The sequence below is a fragment of the Pelobates fuscus genome, chromosome 2 (assembly GCF_036172605.1).
Source record: "Pelobates fuscus isolate aPelFus1 chromosome 2, aPelFus1.pri, whole genome shotgun sequence".
NCBI classification, from domain to species: Eukaryota; Metazoa; Chordata; class Amphibia; order Anura; family Pelobatidae; genus Pelobates; species Pelobates fuscus.
In genome coordinates, this window is record NC_086318.1 from 100346713 (window position 1) to 100370575 (window position 23863).

Sequence of the window (23863 nt, forward strand, 5' to 3'; positions counted from 1 at the left end):
GCAAATATTTCATATGAAAGGAATACATTCAAACCTTCAGGGTAATTTACTAAAGTGAGAATTCACAGTGAGTTCCAAGTTTAGGCCGGGTTAGCCAAACTGAAAGCCTAGCGGATTTATTCTCTCCATGCTTTCTCTAAGCTGACTTCCAGGTGCAAAAAAACAAAACTTGTCACAATGACTGACAAGGAGCCAGTGGTGGAGCTACCAGGGTTGCATCAGTCGATATTCCAATCGGGTCCTGGAGTTAAGCCTGTTCAGGTGAATGCTGGTCACGCTGGGGGACCCATTACTGTTATTTAGTATATTGTCAATTGGCAATATACTAAATAATGATTACGTTACCGACAGTAGTTAAGGGTGGTGATACCAATACTAAGAGCGCTGTATTTCTGTCCTGATCGATCCCCTTACTAGTCTCGTCTTCTGATGGTCCTCTGCCCAGTCTTGTGGAGCAGAAGATGCACATGTAGTGTGTGATGTCTGCTCTTGGCCTACACTCAACAAGGAAACTGAGCAGGGGAGGAGCACAGCACAATGACATCGAGATCTGGGGGCTACAAGTGCAGGACCCAACGGTTTTCTGTCTTCTCTCCCTCATTCTGTATGTGACATAGATGGAGAGGCTATTTTTTTTTTTAAAGTATGCCTGTTTGTGTGTGCACCTGCTGTGTGTGACTCACCTGCTGTGTGTGTATGCCTGTGCCTGTGTGTAAGCCTTTGCATGGATCTGTGTATGCTTATCTGTGCTTGTTTGTGCATGTCTGTCTGTTAATGCATGTGTCTGTGTATCCTGTCTGTGCTTGCCTGTATGTGTCTGCCTGTGTATGTGTCTATGCCTGTGTCTGTCACTGTGTGTGTGTGTACATCTGTGTCTGTTTTGTAATTAGAATTCCTAACTATTATTACACACAGACCCCCCCCCACACAATCACGATCAGCCAACTACACACATAAATATCACACACAATCATATTCGGCCAAACCCTCGCATAATCACATACTGAACTACAATTGAACATCAACAATAAACTGTACCCGCTTCAGGTGCAATTCAAACTCCATCACCTAATTGGTACCTACAGTACCATGGAGCTGCAGAGTGCATACCTCCCAATTCCGGTGCCTTGTGAATCTGGATGCCTGTGTAAAGGGGCAATGGGGTGGGCCAGTGAGACAATCATATCACTGACACCGCTTAATTGGGCTGCCTGCCAAGAAGGGATACAGGTCCACTCAAAGTATTGGCAGGTTAGCCTGGTGTGAATGCATACCAGGTTGGCTGTCCATCGTTTAAGCTGGCCCACTGAGGATTGATCATGCAGGAAGCACTGTTTTATTGCTCTCTACAGGGTCCTAATGCCCTGAGCATACCGCAAGCATATCTAATGATGACCTTGCACTGGGAAATTCAAACTGATATTGCAGTCTGACATATTGATTACACTCAGTCTTCCTTTATCCCCTTCTCTGGCTACTATGCATGTTGGGGACAGCTCCGTGGTTTCCCCAAAAGTGTGACACCGTGCAACAAAGTCAGAACAGTGGAACAGGACCCCAAAAATCTTTAATATTCCACTGAAATTGGAATAGTCATGAGGCCAAAGAGTTCCCCCTTACAGTCGACATTCTCACAAATGAATGCCTAATTCACTGTATAGTATGACTGAGTGCCCATGAGCAGATAACTGGGTGGTATGCATTAAAAGTTAGCATGGCACCACACCTTTCATTAGCCACAAACTCCGTCTTAATTATTCCATATATTTAAAAGTTGGAAGGTATGTTGAAAGATGTGCTTCCAAATTCCATACACAATAATAAATAATAAAACAAATTAGCATTGTGTGTTTGTGTATACACACATATTGTATGTGACATCATGTACAAACATATCATAGGGCTCCATGCCATCCTTCTCTATCGGTACAGATGGGGTATAATTTGAGCTCCCTTTTCCTGCCACACTCTTACACAGTAACTCCAGGTAAAACTCTATGTCTGCATGTAAGTAGCCAGAGAAGGGGATAAAGGAAGACTGAGTGTAATCAATATGTCAGACTGCAATATCAGTTTGAATTTCCCAGTGTAATGCAGGTGCTTGATGTAACTCTAATTACAGAAACATATTTTCCCCTTCTAGTGACAGTAATAGGAAAACCAAAAAATATTCAGAGAAATGCAAACAACCATTAGCGAGACATTTGATCACTTGTATTTATCCTATTTTGCCCCACACCTATTTTATGTTACATCCCAACATTAATGGTGTACAATAAGGAAAACCATACAATCTCTAATTTTTAATCACTTCAATATTTGTGAGAAGGATGAACAAATAAATGAAAAATAAAATTTGCATAAATGTATATGTTTATCTCAGCAATCTATTCAGTAAATGGCTGGCTCTATATCCCACGGTTCAACTTCAATGTTATGCTTTTTTTCCTTTATATGAACCAAAGAGATTAACCCTTAAAGCACCTTTGGGGAAAGTTAAGATTGCAGTCACATTATCAACTATATCTAATCATGTATAACATGTGTGAGATATACAAATGGTTGAAGGAGAGCACTCTATTAGACATATTAAAAGGTTTAAGAATTCTGCCATAATCTAACTATGTTGGTCTTGTTTGAAGCTGTTTGTATCGTTTTCCTCGATTAGTTGCATTTGCTAGCTTAGTTATCCCATTGTGCTAATTAGTGTGGTGATGAATGATTTGCCAGTGTGATAAGATTTCATAGATGAAAATGTCCTTTATTCCTGCAGAAGATAAGAAAGAATTGTATCCGGAGCTTTGAATAGAACGTGTAGCAGTTAGATGCTGAAATAGAGGTTGATTAGGACCCCAGAGGGGCTATTACAGGATCCTTGATTAGCTCACCATTTTTATGTTATTATAGAGTCACACAAAAAGCAGTGTTGGAAAGCCATTGTCCGGAGCATCAATGTAGATGAAACATTATACTATTGATAACCTTTGTAAGTGAAGCAGAAGTAACGAATAGATTACTTGCACAACCCTGTGTTTAGGAGCTTATTTAACACGATACATTCTCATTTCTCTTTCTCTTTTTTAGTTCCATATCCATTTACAGACCGAAGGAGAATCCAAATGTATTTGATGCTGCAGCATTCTTCCAGTCTGTGGGCAATTTCCTGGGGATTTTTGCTGGTTCGTTTGCAATGGGCTCTGCTTATGCTGTTGTCACAGCTTTGATATCCTTTGTGTCTAAATTGAATTTCTTTTTTTTTTTATTTAGAATATGAAGTTTTTTTTAGATTATGACCCCCATATTTAGGATTAATGACTGAAAATTGTAGTGAATTGAAATTCCAATGACAAAATTAAAACTAAACAGTAACAGTGATTTGTAAACATTCTGCAACTCTGCTATAGTCAAATCTAGGCTATTTTACTCTTAGAGGGCTAGTGTAAGCACCATAACCACTACATGCCCATTTGTAGATATGTTGAAATTAGGCATTAGTCATCTTCCCCGGGTTCTTAATCAAACAGTTTTCAAGAGGTATACCAAAACCTGGTGTTCCTGAGTTATCTACAGTCAGCCTGCTGCTTACCAGAATTGTATTCCTGACGCTGTAGTGCTGAAGTGGCTGTTTAGGTGACTGACCTCTTCTCTGTAGAGATTAAAGGTGATTGATCTTTTCTTGATGATCTTAGCCAATCCAATGCTTTCCCATAGGAAATGGTTGGAAGGCTATTGCACATGCCAGCCAAAACAGCTCACTACGGCAATCAGCATTTTCTCATAGAGATGCATTGAATCATCAGAGTGACTGCCACTAGAGGTGTTCCTATGCGGCAATGTAAACACACTGCATTTTCTCTGAAAAGGGAGTGTTTACAGTGCTAGACAGCAGGAACATTTTATAGACACCAGAACCCCTACATTAAGTTGTAATGGACTGGTGACTATAGTGTAATTGTCTGGTGACTATAGTGTCCTTTTAAGAATTTCCATTTCCACATTACCAGTATCAATTTCATGCATGTTTGGATGTTATTGATTAGCTGAGCAGGTCAGCCAGTCATTGCTTCTCAAAAACCGTTTATCCAAGAACCAGAGGATGGTGCCCACTGCCTAATAGCAGTATAACCACTACATTGGCATGACATAGCTATGATGCTTAGGCAACCACATTCAGTTTGCATTTGATTGCATCCATAAAAACACACACACACACACACACCCAAAAACTACATTCCTGCTAATTTGGAGGCTGCTTTGCAAAATCCAGACTTATAAATATGGCAACCCAAAGGATTCCAGATGGTCCCAATCCAGGGGTATTTGGCATTAGTGTATAACCCAATTAGATCACACTTTGATTGACCAGCTTAGAGCTAGAATTGTCCCAAGTTTAAATTATTGTTATTATTGTGTGAATTTTAGTGCAATTAAACATATGCAAAAAGTAATATATGAATAATAAAAAAAAGGTAGCCACGTGCAAGGTTCCTAAACAGCTTTAACTTTCCAAGCTTTGCACCTGTGCAGTTAGCGGTGTCCAGACAAGAACATTTCATTCTCAGCCATTTTAGATGCTCCTGTTGGTTCTTACAGCATTCCGAGTAAATTCCACAAATTCCTGAATATCAGGAGTACACTGTCAGCTTATAATTGTAGAGAATAGACTGCTGAACAGATTCTCCCTGAATGCCTTGCTCTGCAGCCTCTCGGGATAGTACAAGTACTTGTATGGAAAGAGGAAACCATTGCTTACATTTAACATATTTCAGTGAGGGGTTTACTTATTGCTGCAGTCAGTGGCGTACATAACGCGGTCGCAGAGGTTGCAGCTGCGACCGAACCAGTTACTCCAGGGGGCCTGGCCGCCCTGCGGACCCCTGCGACCAGGTAAACGCCATCATGTTTTTCAGCCCCGGGCCGCACGGCAAACCGCCGGAGCCGCCGTTTAAGGGGTCCATAAGGTGACCCATGCTGTCAGGGCCACCCAATGGGTATGGATTTTCAAGGGGCCCGGTCAGCGCTGCGGAGCTTTAACAGCGCGTACGGGCCCCCTGTGATGACATCACACGCTGGGAGGAAGTGTCAGCCCGTCACTCCTCCCAGCAGTCACACAGAGCCCGTGTGGGAGGAAGCAGAGGAGGGAGTCAGAGTGGGAACTCTGACTCCCATCAACTTGAGCCACCACTGGACCCCAGGGAAATTCACCCTCCTGCACCTAAAAGGTAGGAAACAGGAGGGTGACTTAAACATTTTGTGTATGCGTGTGTGTGTATGTGTGTGTGTCTGTTTGTATGTATGTGTGTGTCTGTATGTAAGTGTGTGTTCCTGTCTGTTTGTATGTATGTCTTTGTAAGTATGTGTGTCTGTATGTATGTGTGTGCATGTCTTTGTATGTATGTGTGTCTGTATTTATGTATGTATGTATGTATGTGTGCCTGTCTGTTTGTATGTATGTCTTTGTCTGTGTGTGTGTGTGTTTCTGTATGTGTGTGTGTGTGTCTGTCTGTCTGTCGGGGGTGAAGAGGGTGAGCAGGGAAGAGGGATGTGGGGCATGGATCAGTTTCGCACCACTGGCTGCAGTTATAAGATAATATGTACATTAAAGTAAAAGAATCAATCAAAACTAAAGAGAGTGAAATAGCATTCACAATTCTACTTTTACATCAGCTTATATGATAATATAATATATATATATATATATGTGTGTGTGTTTATCTAGTAGGTAAACAAAGAGCTTAGCACTCACATTCTTTACAGTGAGGGAAACAAGTTTTGATCTCTTGCTGATTTTGAATGTTGCCCACTGACAAAAAAATTACCAGTCTATAATTTTAATGGTAGGTGTATTTATTGAAGAAATATTAAATTCAATTAATTCTTTATTGAAGAAATATTTAAAAGTTACAGATCAATACAAAAAACATAGTTTTAACTTAAAGACCGTAAGTGCTATATATATATATAGAGAGAGAGAGAGAGAGTTTGTAGTCAGTTGCACTCACAGTCTTTCTTAAAATTATTTCTTTATTGGGTCAGATTAAAAACGATCAACGTTAATTCTGAAGAAAGTCCAGAACATGGACTGAAACATTGATCGTTTTTAATCTGGCCCAATAAAGAAATCATGTTAAGAAAGACAGTGAGTGCAGCTGATTACAAACTCTATTCTGGATATTAAGCCACAGTTTGCACCCGGTATTATGCTGCAAGTTTCTCCAGAGTGCAAGGATTTTTATAAATATATATATATATATATATATATATATATATATATATATATAAAAAACAAAAATTCCTGCACTCCAACTTATAAATATATAGCCTGGTGCCCAGCAGCAATGAAGTATAAAATAGAAAAATACCGTCACTCTAGGTCTTCCAAACAGTGTAGTTTATTTTCAGTCAATCCAACAGGTCAACGTTTTCAGCCCTAGTTCAAGGCTTTCATCAGGACACATTAAAATCATTTAACAAAATGACAGGCTTATATAGGACTTACAATCACATTGAACACTCACCAAGTCGGCTGTTTCTAATCGCTCCTGGTGTTCGGCGTCTAATTGGCGTGATTGCGCATGCGCGCCACCTAAGGAATACCCTCCCCATCATCGATCAGCTGGGGCTTCTCACGTGAAGCGACTACGTCACATTGCCCTAGAAACCGCATAAACATTGCGGCTATTGGCAGTACTATTGTGCTTCCGCATGTCGTCGGGAGAATCCCTCCTCTCGTCCGTGATAGGCTAGCCCAGCGGATGACGTGGGAGGCATTCTAACGCCCCCAATTTTCGAGATTGCCGTTATCAAAAAAATAAATCATAAAAGCAAAATACTAGTGTGAGCTCTATACACATATATAGCACCATCCTTTAGACAGCCACATAAAGAGCTTATGTTGTGCATAAGCACAACATTACTGGTAATTCACAAGTGGTAATTCACAGTAAGGCACGTATATATCATAATAAACAATAATCAATACATAATTTTATCAATGAAAAAATCCTAAAAAAATTAAAATAAGAATGAAGTGAATATATATAAAAAGGAAGAAAAAATATGTCTATATTAGATGCCTAATAGATGTATAGTGTATAGTGACCAGAATGTATCTTGTATATAATAGTATAAATAATCTGAATATCAGATGTATGTGATCCCCTATATGTATAGGGGATAATGATTGTGGGTTAGTGAGGTTGGGCGGTAGATTAATAAATATATATATATATATATATATATATATATATATATATATATATTGTAATAAAAGGAAAATAGTAATTTTGATATCCCCCCCACCCTGCTTACCTTTGCCTGGGAGGGGGGACATTTCCTGCAATCCATGGTGGTCTGGTGGGGAAGCCTTGGTGGTACAGTGGTGAGAGTGAACTCTAGCAGCCTCAGGAGCTGCTAGATTTCACTCTCGTGAGATTTGGAGCGTTGCCGTGGTAACCATGGCAACGCTCCAAGGTCACGAGAGGAGAACCCGGCTGCCAGCAGTACACTGCGAGCGGGCCAGAGAGGGAGACACATTTCCCGGTGCTATTGCCGGTCTGCAAAAGCTTTCACCCGACGGTATAGTCGAGTGAAAGCTTTCGAGGACCACCAATAAATTAAGCCAGGGGAACCATTCGGTATTTTGTTCGTTTTGGGACTCCCGAAAGTGATCGACCGCTACCACTTTTCTAATGGAACTATTTTGAGCAGACGCCACGTGTGCGGTCCGTCAAAACGGCGATTTGGCTGTATTCGTGGGATCTGAGCACTATTTGGACACTTTGGGCGCTCAGATCTTGACTGATATCCAGGGATATAGGATTTGTGGGGGTCTCTATTAATATTATGTATGTTTTGGGGTGTTTTATGTTTTATTCTCTGTACCTCTAGTGCCTGTGAGATAATTAGTTTAAGCAAAGTACACTCAATTACTCCCAGACACAGAGACCCCTGGGCGTGTTTTACTATACTTTTGCTGGTGACCCCATGCTGGGGGTCTGTGTATAAAAGTGGGCCATCTGGCCGTAATAAAGCATTCCAGTTGTACCCTTCATCAAGTCTTGACTGATGTTTGGGTATGCAAACGACGAAGCGCTTGATTGTTCCCACGACCTGCTTGGTTTTCTGGAGAGTACGAATTAGCATACTGTGCGAACGGCCTATAATCATTTAACCCTCTAAGAGTGTGGGAGAGTGCGAACAAACCTACTATATGTAGTACAAGGGGGTTCGCTACACTTAACCATTAGTGGACTACTAAAAAAGAATGCTCCGTCTCCAGAAGGGATTGGCATACAGTTGTCTATAGTAATGTACCATGGGAAATGCCAGAGGTGTCATACTCCTGGCACCAAGTTACTTTAGTGTAGATAGAGCCTGGAACTATGGCAGCTTCAAAAATAAATTACATCTGTTGAATGTCTCTGCAAGATATCTCCCAATCACATGAAAACACGATCACTAAAATCATTAAAATTAATCTTAAAAAAATAAAAATGTACTTTCCCTTTAAAATAAGACTCACAAATAAAATAAAGAATTAAAATAAGACTCACAAATACCCCATAAGTGCTACATATGAGGGGGGGGGGGGGGGTAGGGGGGGAAGGAGAACAATAATGCTGATACCATTGCCTGCAGATTGAACATTACTCTGTTCTCCATGATCCCCTGATGTTATCTTTACATAAGTACAAATAACAAGAATTATTGAAAGTTTTCTTCTGTTCTGTTTGGCCCCATATGAACTTGTTAGAGAGGAATAGACATGTTTTGAATTATTTCTATGGCATAGATTATTTTCTTTTCCTTAATAATGTTGGTCACCTGACAAAATTTACTAAGCTGTGCGAGTTTCCGATGCTGGAGACTGGGCTATTTTTTCTACTTTCGTGGAGTGCCTTCTTATCAGCAGAAGCAGCAGGACTCACAGGTAAGTGCAAGAATAAATGTAAGGAAACAATCTTTGTGTATTTTGTTATGATTTTGTACTCGACTGGAAACATAAAATAAATAGACTTCATGCTTTTAAATTGTCTCTTTGCATAAACCTTTCAAAGTATCAAACTGTTCCGCACATTACATTAATCATACCATTCTGTCCCAGTACCGTTAGGACGAATACCTATTCACACACGATCATATAGGAATGTATTCACTAAGCAGTAATATATATATATATATATATTCTTAATCATGTTCCCATTTTTAAATATGTCTTGATGAATCCCTGAATGATGAATGTATTGCCTTGTTTTGCTCAACTTTATTGCAAAATCAAAAAGAAACGCAAAACAAAAAGAGGGACAGCATTAAAGTGAAACACCTATTAAATGACCAAAATGGTTATAGGGCTAATGGGGAGAAAAGGGAGAGAAACCTGCATCTATGTAAAGAGGTCCCTGTTATTCAAATAGTCTATACATCTCAGTGTGTATCTACAGTACATCTTGATAAAGATCCGGGTTAATTAAAGCATCTACCTATAAAGTTACGAACTCTCTCCCAAGATAAATAAAATCTGTGCTGGGGAGTTATTGCCTGCGGATTACTATTAACAATGCACTCTTATAGTTGGAGTATAATCTTGAGTAAGGTACTGCAAGGAGATCGATAACAGTAGGAACCTAAAAGAGCTGCTAACTGTATATTGGTTATGCAGCGTAAAATGAACCCCAGGATACAGAGTAATACACAGTGTAGATAGAAGTAAAAATTACAATGTATCACGGAGTAAGGGTAACTAATGTAGCAAAACAGACAGTCTAAGTATGAAATATTAGTCCTATGGGGGATAACTTTATATAAGAGCCAAATGAACTCAAATAAATAAAGGTGACTTTATTTAATCTTCTATAATCTGTAATTCCTTAACCTCAGACCTCTCTATGTTATTTCCATAAATAGACTAACATCTGCTACCTAAGGTCGCTCAAAATTGTCCACGCTTAATTGCTACCTATACCCTCTCCCTTGCTCCCTACAGACTGTCCCTATCTCCCCACAGACTGTCCCCATTTTTGTTTTGTGTTTCTTTTTAATTTTGCAATAAAGTTGTGTTGTTTTTTAATGTAATTATATTACTATTATTGTGTTTCATGTACCATTGAGTACATAGAGACATCTCTGTACTGTGTTTGTTATTTAGCGTTGTGGATCATCCCCCATTCAAGGTTCCTTTAGCACACCACTTAGTACATCTCTGTATGTTTGTCATAGGTTTAAGTTGATGACCTGAGAGCTACACCAACCCTCGGCAGCGAGGATGACCATAGACCCATGGAAACACAGCATAGGGGCCATAAGGCCGCTACACACAGAGGCGAGGAAAACCGATAGGTAGACATCATACCAACTACACAGAGCCATTAGGGGCGACCGCAGAGCCTGGCCATACACACGGACGAGGAACCACACTGTACCTTAGACCACTGAGGACACCCGGTAGTCCTCCGACTGCCTCATAGGCAGGGGCGTCACCCAAAGGTGAGCTAAACCACCGGTACCACAGGGGGGTACTGTGAGTCACATCTCCCCGACGCCTACACCTTACCGTCACCCGGTAGTGACGGTATCCCGGGAGGTATAGAATAACCTCCCTTACTGATCCCTAAACTCACTTCATACCCTTCCCCGCTCCTCACCCCCCTCCCGCACCCCCACACGGAACCGACTGACAGAACACCGAGCTACCTAGACTGCAACTCATCCAACTGACAGTAGGAGATACAGGACATAGGCTACCAAAGTTTCTGAGCCATCAACACCTCTCCCCGGGGATACTGCCCAAAAGACATGGCACTGACGCCAGAACATATACGCATACTCACGATCAATGCAAAGGGACTAAATAAACCAGAAAAACGGACGGGGGCCCTGAGGGACTTTCACTCACGACGAGCATCTATAGTCATGATTCAAGAAACGCACTTTAGAGAGGGAGACAGACCAACCACCACTACCCGATGGGATATTACAGTGATTACCAGGGAGGAAAGTCTCGGGGCACAGCGATTCTCATACATAGAGGGGTGCCGTTCCGGGAGGGGGGGTGCATGTCGGACAGAGAGGAGGGTAGATTTCTGTTTCTCAAAGGAGATATAGCAGGCCAACAATATACATTTGCAAACATTTACGCCCCGAACACACGACAAGGCCGCTTTCTCCGCCGTACACTCCGTAACCTACGAGATTTCACAGAGGGCACCCTCATCCTGGGGGGGGACTTTAACATCGCGTTGGATCCCACTTGGGACTGCCCAACGGGCACATCACATGTCCCGGCTCAGCAACTTCGGGTGGTCAAATCCATACTGAGAGAGCATCGTCTCGTTGACTGTTGGAGGGCCTACCATCCCGATGAAAAAGACTACACCTTTTTCTCCCACTCACACGGCTCCTATTCCCGCATTGACCACATCTACACGACACACTATGACCTTGCCAGGGTAATAGAGGCTACGATTGGAGTAGCAACTTGGTCAGATCATGCACCAGTGACACTCACACTTAAATCGCCACTTTACCGCCCTACTACCTCGAAATGGCGCCTCAATGAATATATGCTAGCTAGACCAGACGTCACGACCCTGATTGGGGAGAAAATCAAGGAATACTTTACTGATAACACGAGCGAACACACATCCCCGACAATCAGATGGGAGGCCCATAAGAGCGTGATAAGGGGACACTTTATTCAACAAGGGGCAATAATAAAGAAACAACAGGGAACTAGAATGGCAGAACTACTACAATACATATATACGATAGAGGAGCGGAATAAACGTACACAAACTCCCACTGACCAGGCCCGACTCCTACAGCTTCAACGAGAGCTCACAACACTACTCCACTCTAAACACCACAGAGACGTAGCTAGACATAGGGCATTCTTTGCCCTACTCGGAAACAAAAGTGGCAAACTCCTGGCCACAATGCTAAGGAAACAAAGACAGCGAACGTACATTGACAGAATCAGAGATACACAAGGGAAGCTACACCGCCTCCCGACAGACATCCTGACGGTAATCAGAGACTACTACCAAGACCTATATACCCTACCCCAACCACACACCGAAATAGCAAAGACGCAATTGAAAGAGACAATTAGGGCATATCTCACAAAACATCCCCTGCCAACTCTAGATAGGGAGATAGCCATGCAACTAGAGGACCCAATAACACCGGAGGAACTAGCACAGGCACTCAAACAAACTAAATTGGGCAAGAGCCCGGGCCCGGATGGACTCCCAACAAGGTACTACAAATTCTATGCAGCAGACCTCTATCCCCCGATGGTAGAGGCCTTCAATGCAAAGGGAAGGTCACCACATCCCCAAACAAGCCCTGACAGCCCACATAACCATCATCCCCAAGGAAGGCAAGGACAGCGAGTATTGCAGGAACTACAGACCGATTTCGCTAATAAACTGTGATATAAAGCTACTCTCTAAAATCCTGGCGACGCGACTGACGACCCATATCCCCTCCTTGGTCCATCCGGACCAGGTGGGCTTTGTAACGGGTCGCGAAGCCAGGGACAATACCATTAGAACACTGACCCTCATGCACGGGAGAGGGAGGAACGAGAAGGGCCTTCTCTTGCTGTCCACAGACGCAGAGAAGGCCTTTGACAGGGTCAGATGGACTTATCTTTTCGAAACCCTACAACACATGGGGCTGGGGCCACACATACAGAGCTGGATAGGGGCGCTGTATCATGACCCTGTGGCGCATGTAGTAGTCAACGGGGCACTCACCGACGCATTCCCTATAAAAAACGGCACCAGACAGGGCTGCCCCCTGTCGCCGCTATTATTCGTACTGGCCTTGGAGCCATTCATGACCCACATCCGTCAGGACGCCGACATCACGGGCCTACAGACCGGCAACGTACACCACAAGGTCGCCGCATTTGCGGACGACCTGTTGTTTGTGGTGACAAACCCTGAGATTTCTCTCCCCAACATAATGCGGGCCCTTCAGACGTTCGGACACATATCCGACCTCAAAATAAACCACACCAAGTCATACATACTCAATGTAAATATCCCATCGGCACGGGCCGTCCCCATACGGCATAGCTTCCCCTTCCAATGGTCTGAACACAGGATCAGATACTTAGGAATTTGGCTGACCAAAAAGAGCGGTGATCTGTTCCGAGAAAACTTTGCAGACATGTTACAGACGTTCCAGAGGGAAATGAGAGACTGGTCGTTCCCACACATATCGTGGTTGGAAAGAGTCCAGGTAATTAAGATGAACTTTCTCCCACGTCTATTATATCTCTTCCAGACGATACCTATTACGATACCCAAATCCCTCTTTAATACCCTTAACACTGCAATGACCCACTATATATGGAACAACCGTAGACCCTGCATAAGGTTAACCACACTCATGCAACCCAAGGATAGAGGGGGCCTGGCACTTCCAGACTTTCACTTCTACTATGTGGTCACACACCTCCAGAGGGTGCTAGAATGGACGAAGGAGGGAGTACACAAGCTATGGAAGATGGTGGAGGAGACGGAAGCGGGTAGACCAATCTCAGAGCTACCCTGGGACCGGGACCCAAGGGGCGGGGAGGGCGCGTCTATCTACACGGACCATACACTGGGCATGTGGAGGAGGGCCTCAAGAACAGGGAATCTGGCACCATACCCTTCCCCACTGCTACCACTGACCCATAACAACGACTTCCCACCGGGACTAGACCCGAAAGCATTTAGAGGAATTCTCCCGGCCCCGTCCCCACGCCTACACCATATCATTAGGGGGGGGGAAATGTAGATCACTGATGGACCTACTGGGAGAGACACCCCCGACATTCATGCACCACTTTATATATGCCCAACTGACCAAATATATCCATACCCTACCACAGGGACCAGCACTCGATAGAGACCAAACCACATTTGAACAACTCTGCAAACACCCAGACCCAATCCCGCACGGAGTCTCCCTACTCTACTCTACACTTCAAACTGGGACCCTCACCGAGAAGCCCCTATTCATGGGGCGGTGGGAGATGGCCCTCGACCGATCATTCACGGACACGGAATGGGACTCCATTTACTACTTCACACATCACTGCTCGACACACAGCAGAACCCAAGAGACAGTCTATAAACTCGTAACACATTGGTACAAAACGCCGTACAGGCTACACAAAATCAACACAGAACACACAGAGATGTGCTGGAGATGTGAGAGGGAGGTAGGCACCACATTACACATTTGGTGGGAATGCGACATGATTAACCCCCCCCCCCCCCCCCCCCAGAACTGGCCGAAATGCTCCTACACCATACACCCATACCGAGATCAAAATATAAGAAATCAATGACGGTTAGAATACTGAACGTGGCTAAACAAGTCCTCCCTCAATTTTGGAAACAGAAGACCACTCCACCTCTTAAAGCCTGGTTTGACCAGATGGAGGAGCTCAGGTCCATAGAGGAACTGAACATGACAGCCTCCACGACCCCTACAAAATACACTGACACATGGACACACTGGATCTTAGAGACGGCAAAGGAAGACTTCCAACAGAACCTCCGACAGACTAACTAGAAGACAGATACTGACCACCCACTACCGCCACTCCTTTCCCTACCCCACCCCACCCCCTCCCACCCCAATACCCGCCCCACCTACCCCCAAAGTAAAAACGGGTCAAATGCACCCAAGGGGATGCACAAGACTAGAAACCCACAAAACACAGCCAGCAGATGAAAAATAGGAAATTTAGAAGGAGAAACCCGACACAGCCATTAGAACCAGAACAACCAAGGGACAAGAAACCCGAGGGGCATAAACCAGCCATCACAGGGACCAGTTAGCCAAAAAGGCACACTGGAAGGTGTGACCACGGGGTCCGGGAGCCCAGAGACAGAGACGGAGAACAGCTAGGGAGGGCTAACTTACAATAGATCGCTAAGACGAGAAAGCCAGGGAGATCCTGGGACGGGACGAGGTAGACAGGGGCCCAGCCCGAAGGTCGGGTTACACGGGTTTACACTCGTATAAATAAAATATAAGGGACCTGCGTGTCCATCAAACTTGTGGGCCTGTGAGCCCAAATGGATATAAGTACAAACCTAACTGGTTATAACCATAAGTCATATGAATACATGCGAATTGCGGCCTACGAGCCACACTGTTTACTGTTGAATGGAAAACAAATAAAAAGTATATTTACAAAAAAAATGTGTATACAGATGGTTATTCCCCGGTATCCAAAAGTGCACAATTTATATTCAAATGGAATAACTGAGGCAGGCATATTCAAGTTGTTACTGTGAGTGAGTTGGTGAATATTTACAGATCACCTGGTTTTGACTCAAGAGTTTAGTGAATAACCCTGGTAATGACCTCGTACAAATAGTGTCATTAGTTGTGTTTAGGATCAAGAATATTTTCTACCTAATAAATAATGGAAAATACAGAGTTTTATGCATAGTTTGCAACATAAAGTCAACCTAAACAGAAGCACTGATTAAAGTAGACCCTGGCTCTGTACAATTCCTTCTTACTGGCTTCCATGCTAGTAGCCTGTAGGATGTCTGCATTATTTTCTTGCTAAAGTCCACAGGCCGAGGAAAAACATGAAGAATGCAAACAAGCAAGTACTTTATTCCCTTACTAAGGAATCATGCCCTGCTTAATCAAATCTTGTAATTTCCCTGGGTTTGTTTCTAGCCAAATGGCATACAATTTACGGTAGTTCAAAAATATACCACTAAGGAAAGTTAAGGTTGTAAACTAATTAGACTCCTAAACAATCTATTATTGCTGTCTTATTTGTTGTTAAATGATAATATTGTAAAGCTCTGCGGAATAGTTTGTCATTTTGTAAATGCCAATAATAAAAATAATAATTCATAAAAAGTGAACTACTGTTTTCTCGTAATGAGCATACATCGAAATAATGCGTATGTATATTTTTTCTATCAAATAATGAATTGATGTTTAATGTTTATTTTATTTGGTTCCTATTGTCTGAAAATGAAAATAAACAGAACTCATGGGTAAAATATATTCCTTTCCCTTGCACGTTGTTCAGGATATCCCCAAGTCATACATGAAGTAGAGCCTTGTTTGATCCTAAGATTCAGTACCTTGGACAGCAGCTGGATAATGCAGTACAGTTCCATTGTATTGCTTATGTTAAAGGGATACTATAGTACCTGGAAAAAAAAGCTGTATTCCTGGCAATATTTATGTTTTAAGATATATTACCCTAAGCACTTCAGATGCAATTTTCAAGTTTTATTTTACTTTCTTTTGCAAAGGTTAAACCTACTTATTGTGGCATTACCACCAAAGGTGATGGCATTTTAAACTTAATTTACTGCACATAACCAAAGTCCACCATATATCGCCAACAGCAGCAGGTATTATGCTGTATACCTGCTTTACTATATCACATCACATTCTGCCCTGCCGCAATATACCTCTGATTGCTCGCGGCTTGTTTTTCTATATTAAATAGACAAATAAAGGTATTTTTATCATTTTTTTCTGGATGGTGGCTTCTTATTAGGTTTCCCTTTTCTGGTAGTTCACTAGTCTGTTTTGATCTGGAGGAATATATCTAATGCTGTAATCTAGGACATGATATACTGCGTAAAGTTATCAGCTAAAATTGCCAACATGCTTCGGAGTGGTGCTTGAACTCATCCACCTTCTTTTAGGCTAATGTTTACCCACTTATTACTATAATGCATGTGAACTACTCTAAGCTTGACTTGTTTTTGAGTGAGCTAAATTACTATGTTGTGCCAATAAGCGTATTTTCACAGCAAATGCACAAGTAATTCATTTCAATATTGCAGTTAGCACATTTATTCTGTTTTCAAATGACAGCCCGGGCTATCCATTAAAATCCAGTACTGATTGTTTTTATATTAAAAGAGCCATTTGGAAAATGTGTCTCATATCATCAATATGTCACAGTACATTGGATGGGTTTTGATATGGATAATGACCATTTAAATTAATGGAAATATTTTTTTTTTTTTGTGAACAGATGTTAATGTGAGTCATCAATTTCCAAGTGCCAATCTAGAATTTTTTTTTCTCTCCACATTCAAACATCAGTCACGCTGCTAAACGTGAGCTATTATTAACCTTTGATGCATTCAAAAAACACTTTCTCGGATTTGCCGCCAAAAAGCCCCCACTGTATATTACTAATTCAGATATGCTGTTAATTACAGCGTGTCTTGTAAACAAATTGAAAATCTTGATTTAACCGATAATAACCTCGATTTAATATTTTTGAACAAACTTTTAAAATTGTTTCTTAAAAATCTAAAAATATAGCTAAAAATAGTGCTGCTCTGATCATTGACAATATTGAACATTTTACTTTGAAAACATCACAAACACTTTACCGCACATAAAATGACAAGTAAAGCTATGCTTTTCCTTAAAAATCTATTTAACATAGCCCTTTGTACTGACAACTGAGTGACAGGGAAGAGGAGAAGGGCCCCTTTAAAGGTGGGTTGCCTACTCCCACATCACACTACTTGCTGTCACATTCCTTTGGCCAGGGAACTGTAAACAAAAGTGTAGAGCGAGTACTGAAACGGTGCTCCCTGCATATCTTGCCCTCAGTGGGATGTCCTGTTTGATTGGCAGACAGCCTGGCGTGTATGCCAATAAATCTGGTAGGACCTCGTCCCCTCCCCACTCTCAGTCTGGGTCCACCCCTGGGTGGAGACAGTGATGCAATCACTTTACACCCCTCCAACCAATGTGGAAGGGTTTTGAGTAGTATGGTGGCTAGAGGTTGTAGGTTGCAGGTTTGGATCACACCATTGATGCAGGACCACAGGCAAATTGCTGATTAATAATATACAAAACAATTAAATATATAATTTATCAGTGTTTATTAATATATTATATACTATTAATAAAGCGCCAACAAAATCCACCTCTCTCTACAATAGGTGGTTTTGTCAACAAGTATTTGCAACAAGACAAGTTGGATGCACAGGAACAGGGGCTGTTGAGGACTTATTTCTCATTAGCTCTTCCTGTGAAAAAGATTAACTTTAAAGGCCTCTGTTGACCACATAGATGAGCCATTTGACTGGATTGTAGATGTATGCTGGTAAGGGTATTGTCACATGGCAGTGTTGCTGAGACTGTACTAAACTACACACGTAACACATCTCAAACAATATAAAGCTGCAAAGTAACACTAAATATAGTTGAATGACTGAGCAGTGCTTGATATATGAGAAACCTGCTCATACAGTACATACCTGAAAAGAGAAACCCGACAGACTGACTTGCCACATACACTGCAGCTGCTGTTGTCCTCATAATATAATATATAGTTGCTGATTGATTGGCTTCCTAGTAAAAACTGTGCCAGAAAAAAGCAATACAATGTGTATAAGTGGTTCATGTTTTGAATCATTCTTAAGTGAACATGCTCTGTATATTAGACTGCGTTGTCCAAGCACGAAAAGTACAGGTCACCATCAGTAGATTTCTAAAAACCTGAAGCCTCACACTTTAGAACACTTACAGATTAATTTAAAAGATCGAATGATCAGTACTAGCGCTTTTATGAAATTAGGTGGAGTATTCCAAAAATATTAAAAAGCATCAGCTAAACGCCAAAAAGTGTAACTTTTCCTAAACAACACCAACAGATAGTGTAAAGACAAAAGTGTAGCGCTTATGTAAAAGCAATTATTACCTTTAAAATATTACTCCGGGTACTTCAGTATATATAAGACTCGAGATACCTAGAAATATTAATAATATAACAGTGCAAATCATACAAAATAAAGATAATCTACTAGAAAGTATATGTTCAAAAACACTCACAAACAGGATGGCCTAGGGAACCCCTCGGGAAAGTAGTCGTCCAATCCTAAGGGCAAATCATAAAATGAAAGCAGAGTAGCACGGCTGAGGAAGCTATGTGTAGTAGTGAAACGTGTTCCGGTATTCTGTATGAACATTGTTTCTTGTTTTAATTATATGTTTTTATAAGTATATACATAGATTTACTAATTTTAAATCCTGGTTTCCTGGAATCAAGAGCTGCTTACTAAAGGGGGAGTGTAGTCCCTAACTGCTCAATACACTACTGCAGAGCCATAGGGGCTCTATGTTTGTAGGTACTGACTCGGCATTAGAACTTATATCTTTATTTCAAACTGTGCTACTCTATTTTCGATTTATGGTTTGCCCTTAGGATTGAACGCCTACTTTCCCTAGGGGCGGGTCGCCCTAACAGACCTGGAGGCCCTCCACACCGGACCTAGGTTTTATAGCTCCCTGTTTGTGAGTGTTTTTTTACATATTCTAGTATATTATCTTTGTTTTGTATGATTTGTACTATGTTATATTATTAATATTTCTAGGCATCTGGAGTCTTGTATATACTGAAGTACCCGGAGTAATATTTTTAAGGTAATAATTGACTTTCCATAAGCGCTACACTTTTGTTTTTGTACTAAAGATGAATTTCAAGGCTGAAGAAAAGAGAAATGAACTCCGTTTGAGATCACAGTAAATAAGTGAACATGGCTGCTAAAATTTAATGAACATAAAAAAAATCAATAAACATCAATGAAAACAGCAAGAAACTGTACAAAGATAGGTCAGTTCAGAACTAATGACCTAATCTGGTAACCGGCTTGTTGATTGATAAACGTAGTGTTTGAAAGAATATATTGTGACCTTATGCTAAAATTGCTCTTGCTCAGGGTGCGGACTGTGCCCTCCTGGCAGAGAGATCAATGGTCAGTGGAATTTCAGCACCATAGCAAACTTGATGACCCCTAAAATGCTCCCACTCTAGATAGGTTACAGGCTAAAGGGACTGCCTCTGTGCTGCTATGGAATTTTAGTCACATTTTGGAATCACCGTAAGAAATCTAAGTGAGACCTTTGCAGAGGCTCTTGGTACTTTGTTTCCTCAGAGATACTGAGGTATACCCTGCGACTAGAGCAAGGAGATAAGCGAGCTAGAGTATTGGGACCATCTAGATCAGGGGTCCTCAAACTCCGGCCCCCCAGATGTTGCTGAACTACAACATCTCATGATTCTCTGACTATCTATGTAATTCAAAGAATCATGGGAGTTGTAGTTCATCAACATCTGGGGGGGGGGGGGGGCGGAGTTTGAGGACCCCTGATCTAGATGGATAATGTTATCATCAAATGATTTTATTTGTCATTGTGTAGCTGTAGCTGTTCAGAAGCTATATTTTATATGTGGAGATAGTTTGCCCCAATATACAACATCTTTGCCAAGATTCATACCTTATTGTACAGTATTCAATGTGCTGAACATAATGGGTCTCAAAGTCGATATTGAGGTATTTCCAAGTCATATTGCAGGTGGCCACAATCAAGCTTCTTATTTAATGTGTTGGAAGAGGTTGGCTGTCTGATGAGCAGATATATTTGATCTGGTTTTTGCAGAGCTTTGATCTGGCCAGCATTCTGCTCTTGCGGGCTGGAGTTTCAGTGATAAAGCAGTCCGGCACACATTGACAAGGGAAGCAGCCTCCACCAAGAGCTAGGCCATGCCACAAGAGAGGGCAGAATAAGTGTAAAATATCATGTCTCTGTACTGTGTATCTGTGTGCATATGAGTGTGTTGTATTTGTGTAGCTGTGTGTTTTTGTGTATGGGTCCCTGTGGAAGAAGATGATTGGCCTGAGGTCCTCTAGTTGGTCGCTGGTTGATTTTGAGATGCCAGGATTTTTGCCGCCCTAGGCAAAATAAAAATGCCCCACCCATATGATCTGCCATATGAACCAATGCCAGTGCTGCACACAGTGTGTGTTTACATTAAAAAGCCTGCAGTGACAGGCTATAGACACCAGAACCACTACATTAAGCTACAGTGTTTCTGGGGACTATAGTGTCCCTTTAATGCGAGGTAAATTAGAGATTAGTGCCACAAATAATATACTAGATTGCCTACTTACAACCAGATAAGGATGATGAGCTCTGGCTGCAGTTTGGCTCCAGTGGTCTGGTGTAAAACAGGCTCTCTGGCGGCTGTTTGTAACTTTGGTCACAAAAGTCAATGTTCTGGGGAAACGTGAAGCAGCTCCATTTTTTTGGCCCCCTTGCACAGCTCAAGGTCTGGTGGTGAGTTTGCCCATACGGCCATAAGTCCACCTACATGTTCCACACATGAGTTCGCTCACAGGGAGTGGAATGTGTAGAGGATGTTACGTGTTAGTGTAGAGGATCTAAACTGTATGCTTATAGAATGTAGTGTATAGGTATACCAGTTTGTGTAGGTGATGCGGTGTGTGTGTCTGTGTGTAGTGGATGCAGTGTGTTTTTATGTAAGGGATAGAAAGCAGTGTGTGTTTGTGTGTAAGGGATGCATTGTGTTTTTCTGGTTGTGTGTAATGGATGCATTGTGTGAATCTGTGTTTCTATGTGTAAGGGATGCATTGTCTTTGTGTGTAATGGATGCATTGTATGTTTCTCTGTGTGTAAGGGAAGCATGGTGTGCGTGTGTGTGTGTGTGTGTGTGTGTGTGTAGGGATGCATTGTGTGTTTCTGTGTATGTATAGGGAAGCATTGTGTGTCTAGTGTGAAAGAGAGAGTTTGTGGGGTAGGGTGGGGCTGAGTCCTACCAGCCCCTTTCTGCTTTGCTTTCCCCCCCTTCCTCAGCCTCTCTCCCCTGTTGTCCCTTACTGTTTTCCCCTGCCCCCCTGTCCCTTAGTGAGCTCTCCTGTCCAGGGGCGTACCTAGAGCATATGGCACCCGGGGCGGGTCCTAGTTTTGGCACCCCCCCCCCCTCCCCCTGCACTTTAAAATGTACAAAACACCCACATTTTTTTTAGTGTATGTAGCATTGAGCAGTGCTTGCATGTTTCAATGTAAGCATGCTTTTGTATGGAGTAAGTGTGAGTGAATGAATGGGTGTGTTTGTATGTAGTGTTGGCGAGATGCAGTGGTGTGGTTATATATAATGGTGATGTTTTAATACAGAGGTGTGTTTGTATGTAGTGTTTGCACTGGAATGCGTTGTGTGTAGTGTTGGCAAGATGCTGAGATGTGGGATTGCCATATTTAAGGACACCAAATAAGGGAGCTATCTGCTAAACAGCATCCTAATTTGGTATCTTTACATATGGAATCTCACATAAGGGCACCAATTTAGGGAATTCTCTACTAAATAGCTAAAAGATCAAAATTTAAAAAGCCTTTTTCTTAATTTTAATCTTTAGGTTGTTTAGTAGATAACTCACTTATTTGTTATCCTTATGTGGGATTGACATATTTAAGGACACCAAATTAGGGAGCTATCTACTAAACATATACACAACCACAGATATACAAACGCATTTAGTTATTAAGAGGTCCAACCAACCTCCCTACCTTACTCTGGGAGTGACAAGCGGTTGCTGCTGGGCTGGGATCTCTGTGCTCTTCCTTCACAGCTCACTTGCACGACCAGTAGTGATGCCGATGCCAGGATGACGTCATACCCCGGCTGCCGGCTTACTGCAGGGCGTACACAAACTCCTAAAAGGTCCATAAACATGTTTAATCTCACTGCCTTCCAGTATATATCTGTCTGGGGGAATGTGACAACGTGGATGTATATGTAAGTGGGTGAGTATTACTATCAGGAGAAAGGTATATGGCAGGGTGGGACAGTGTGGTGGATACTATGACAGTGTGTGCCATTGCACACAGTGGATTGAAGGTGACTGCAGGTGAGGTGGTGAGTATATGGTGTTTTATGTCACGGGTGGGAACAATGGGATTGGGTGTTATATGGAAGAGAGGATATTATGTCAAGGCAGGGCCAGGGTGTATGGCAGGGTGTGTATTATGATACAGTGGAGGTATATAGCAGGGAGGGGATTATGGCAGTGTGGGTATTATATGACATGTTAAAGGGGTATATGCCAGGGTAGGAATTATGACCAGGTAGTGGGTTTATAGCAGGGAGGATATTATGACAAGGCAGGGGTGTATATGGCGGGGGTGTATATGGCAGAGAGGGCAGGGGTGTTGAAATTAAAAAAAAATAAAAACTACTTGTCCAGGGACTAAAGTGTTTGCCCAATCTACTTGTCTGCCGTGACAATCTACTTGTCCTGATACAAATCTTTATTGATAGTAATTTAGGAGACAGACCTGGTGTAGGGGTGATAGGGATGTAGTATGGGTAAGACACATAGTGTGGGGGTGGGATGTAGTGTGTGTAGGGCAATGTAAGGCACATAGTGTGCTGTGGGATAGGGTTGGCAGAGTGAGGAGGGGACAGGTGGCAGAGCGTAGGAGGGAGGGGCTGACAGAGCGTGGGAGGGAGTGACAGGTAGCAGAGTGAGGGAAAGAGGGGTTGACTGGTGACTGAGGGAGGGGGTGACAGGGTGACTGAGGGAGGGGGTGACAGGGTGACTGAGGTGACTGGTGACAGAGTGACTGAGGGGGGGTGACTGAGGGAGGGGGTGACTGGTGACAGGGGGGGTGACTGGTGACAGAGTGACGGGGTGACAGGGTGACTGAGGGAGGGGTGACTGGTGACAGGGTGACTGGGGAGGGGGTGACTGGTGACAGAGTGACTGAGGGGGGTGACAGGGTGACTGAGGGGGTGACAGGGTGACTGAGTGGCTGACAGGGTGACTGAGGGGGGGTGACAGGGTGACTGAGGGGGGTGAGAGGGTGACTGAGGGAGGGGGTGAGAGGGTGACTGAGGGAGGGGGTGAGAGGGTGACTGAGGGAGGGGGTGAGAGGGTGACTGAGGGAGGGGGTGAGAGGGTGACTGAGGGGGGGTGAGAGGGTGACTGAGGGAGGGGGTGACAGGGTGATTGAGGGGGGTGACAGGGTGACTGAGGGGGGGTGA

At 42.7% G+C, this 23863-nt stretch overlaps 1 protein-coding gene across 1 annotated transcript in view; it reads left to right on the forward strand.

The window, feature by feature from the left end:
* SLC9A9 (solute carrier family 9 member A9) overlaps positions 1-23863 on the forward strand; it is an 807694-nt gene that overhangs the window by 268995 nt on the left and 514836 nt on the right. The window contains exons 7-8 of the mRNA XM_063442493.1: positions 3085-3228; positions 8832-8932. Coding sequence (XP_063298563.1) covers positions 3085-3228; positions 8832-8932 — 245 coding nt within the window. The remainder of the gene's footprint in view (positions 1-3084; positions 3229-8831; positions 8933-23863) is intronic.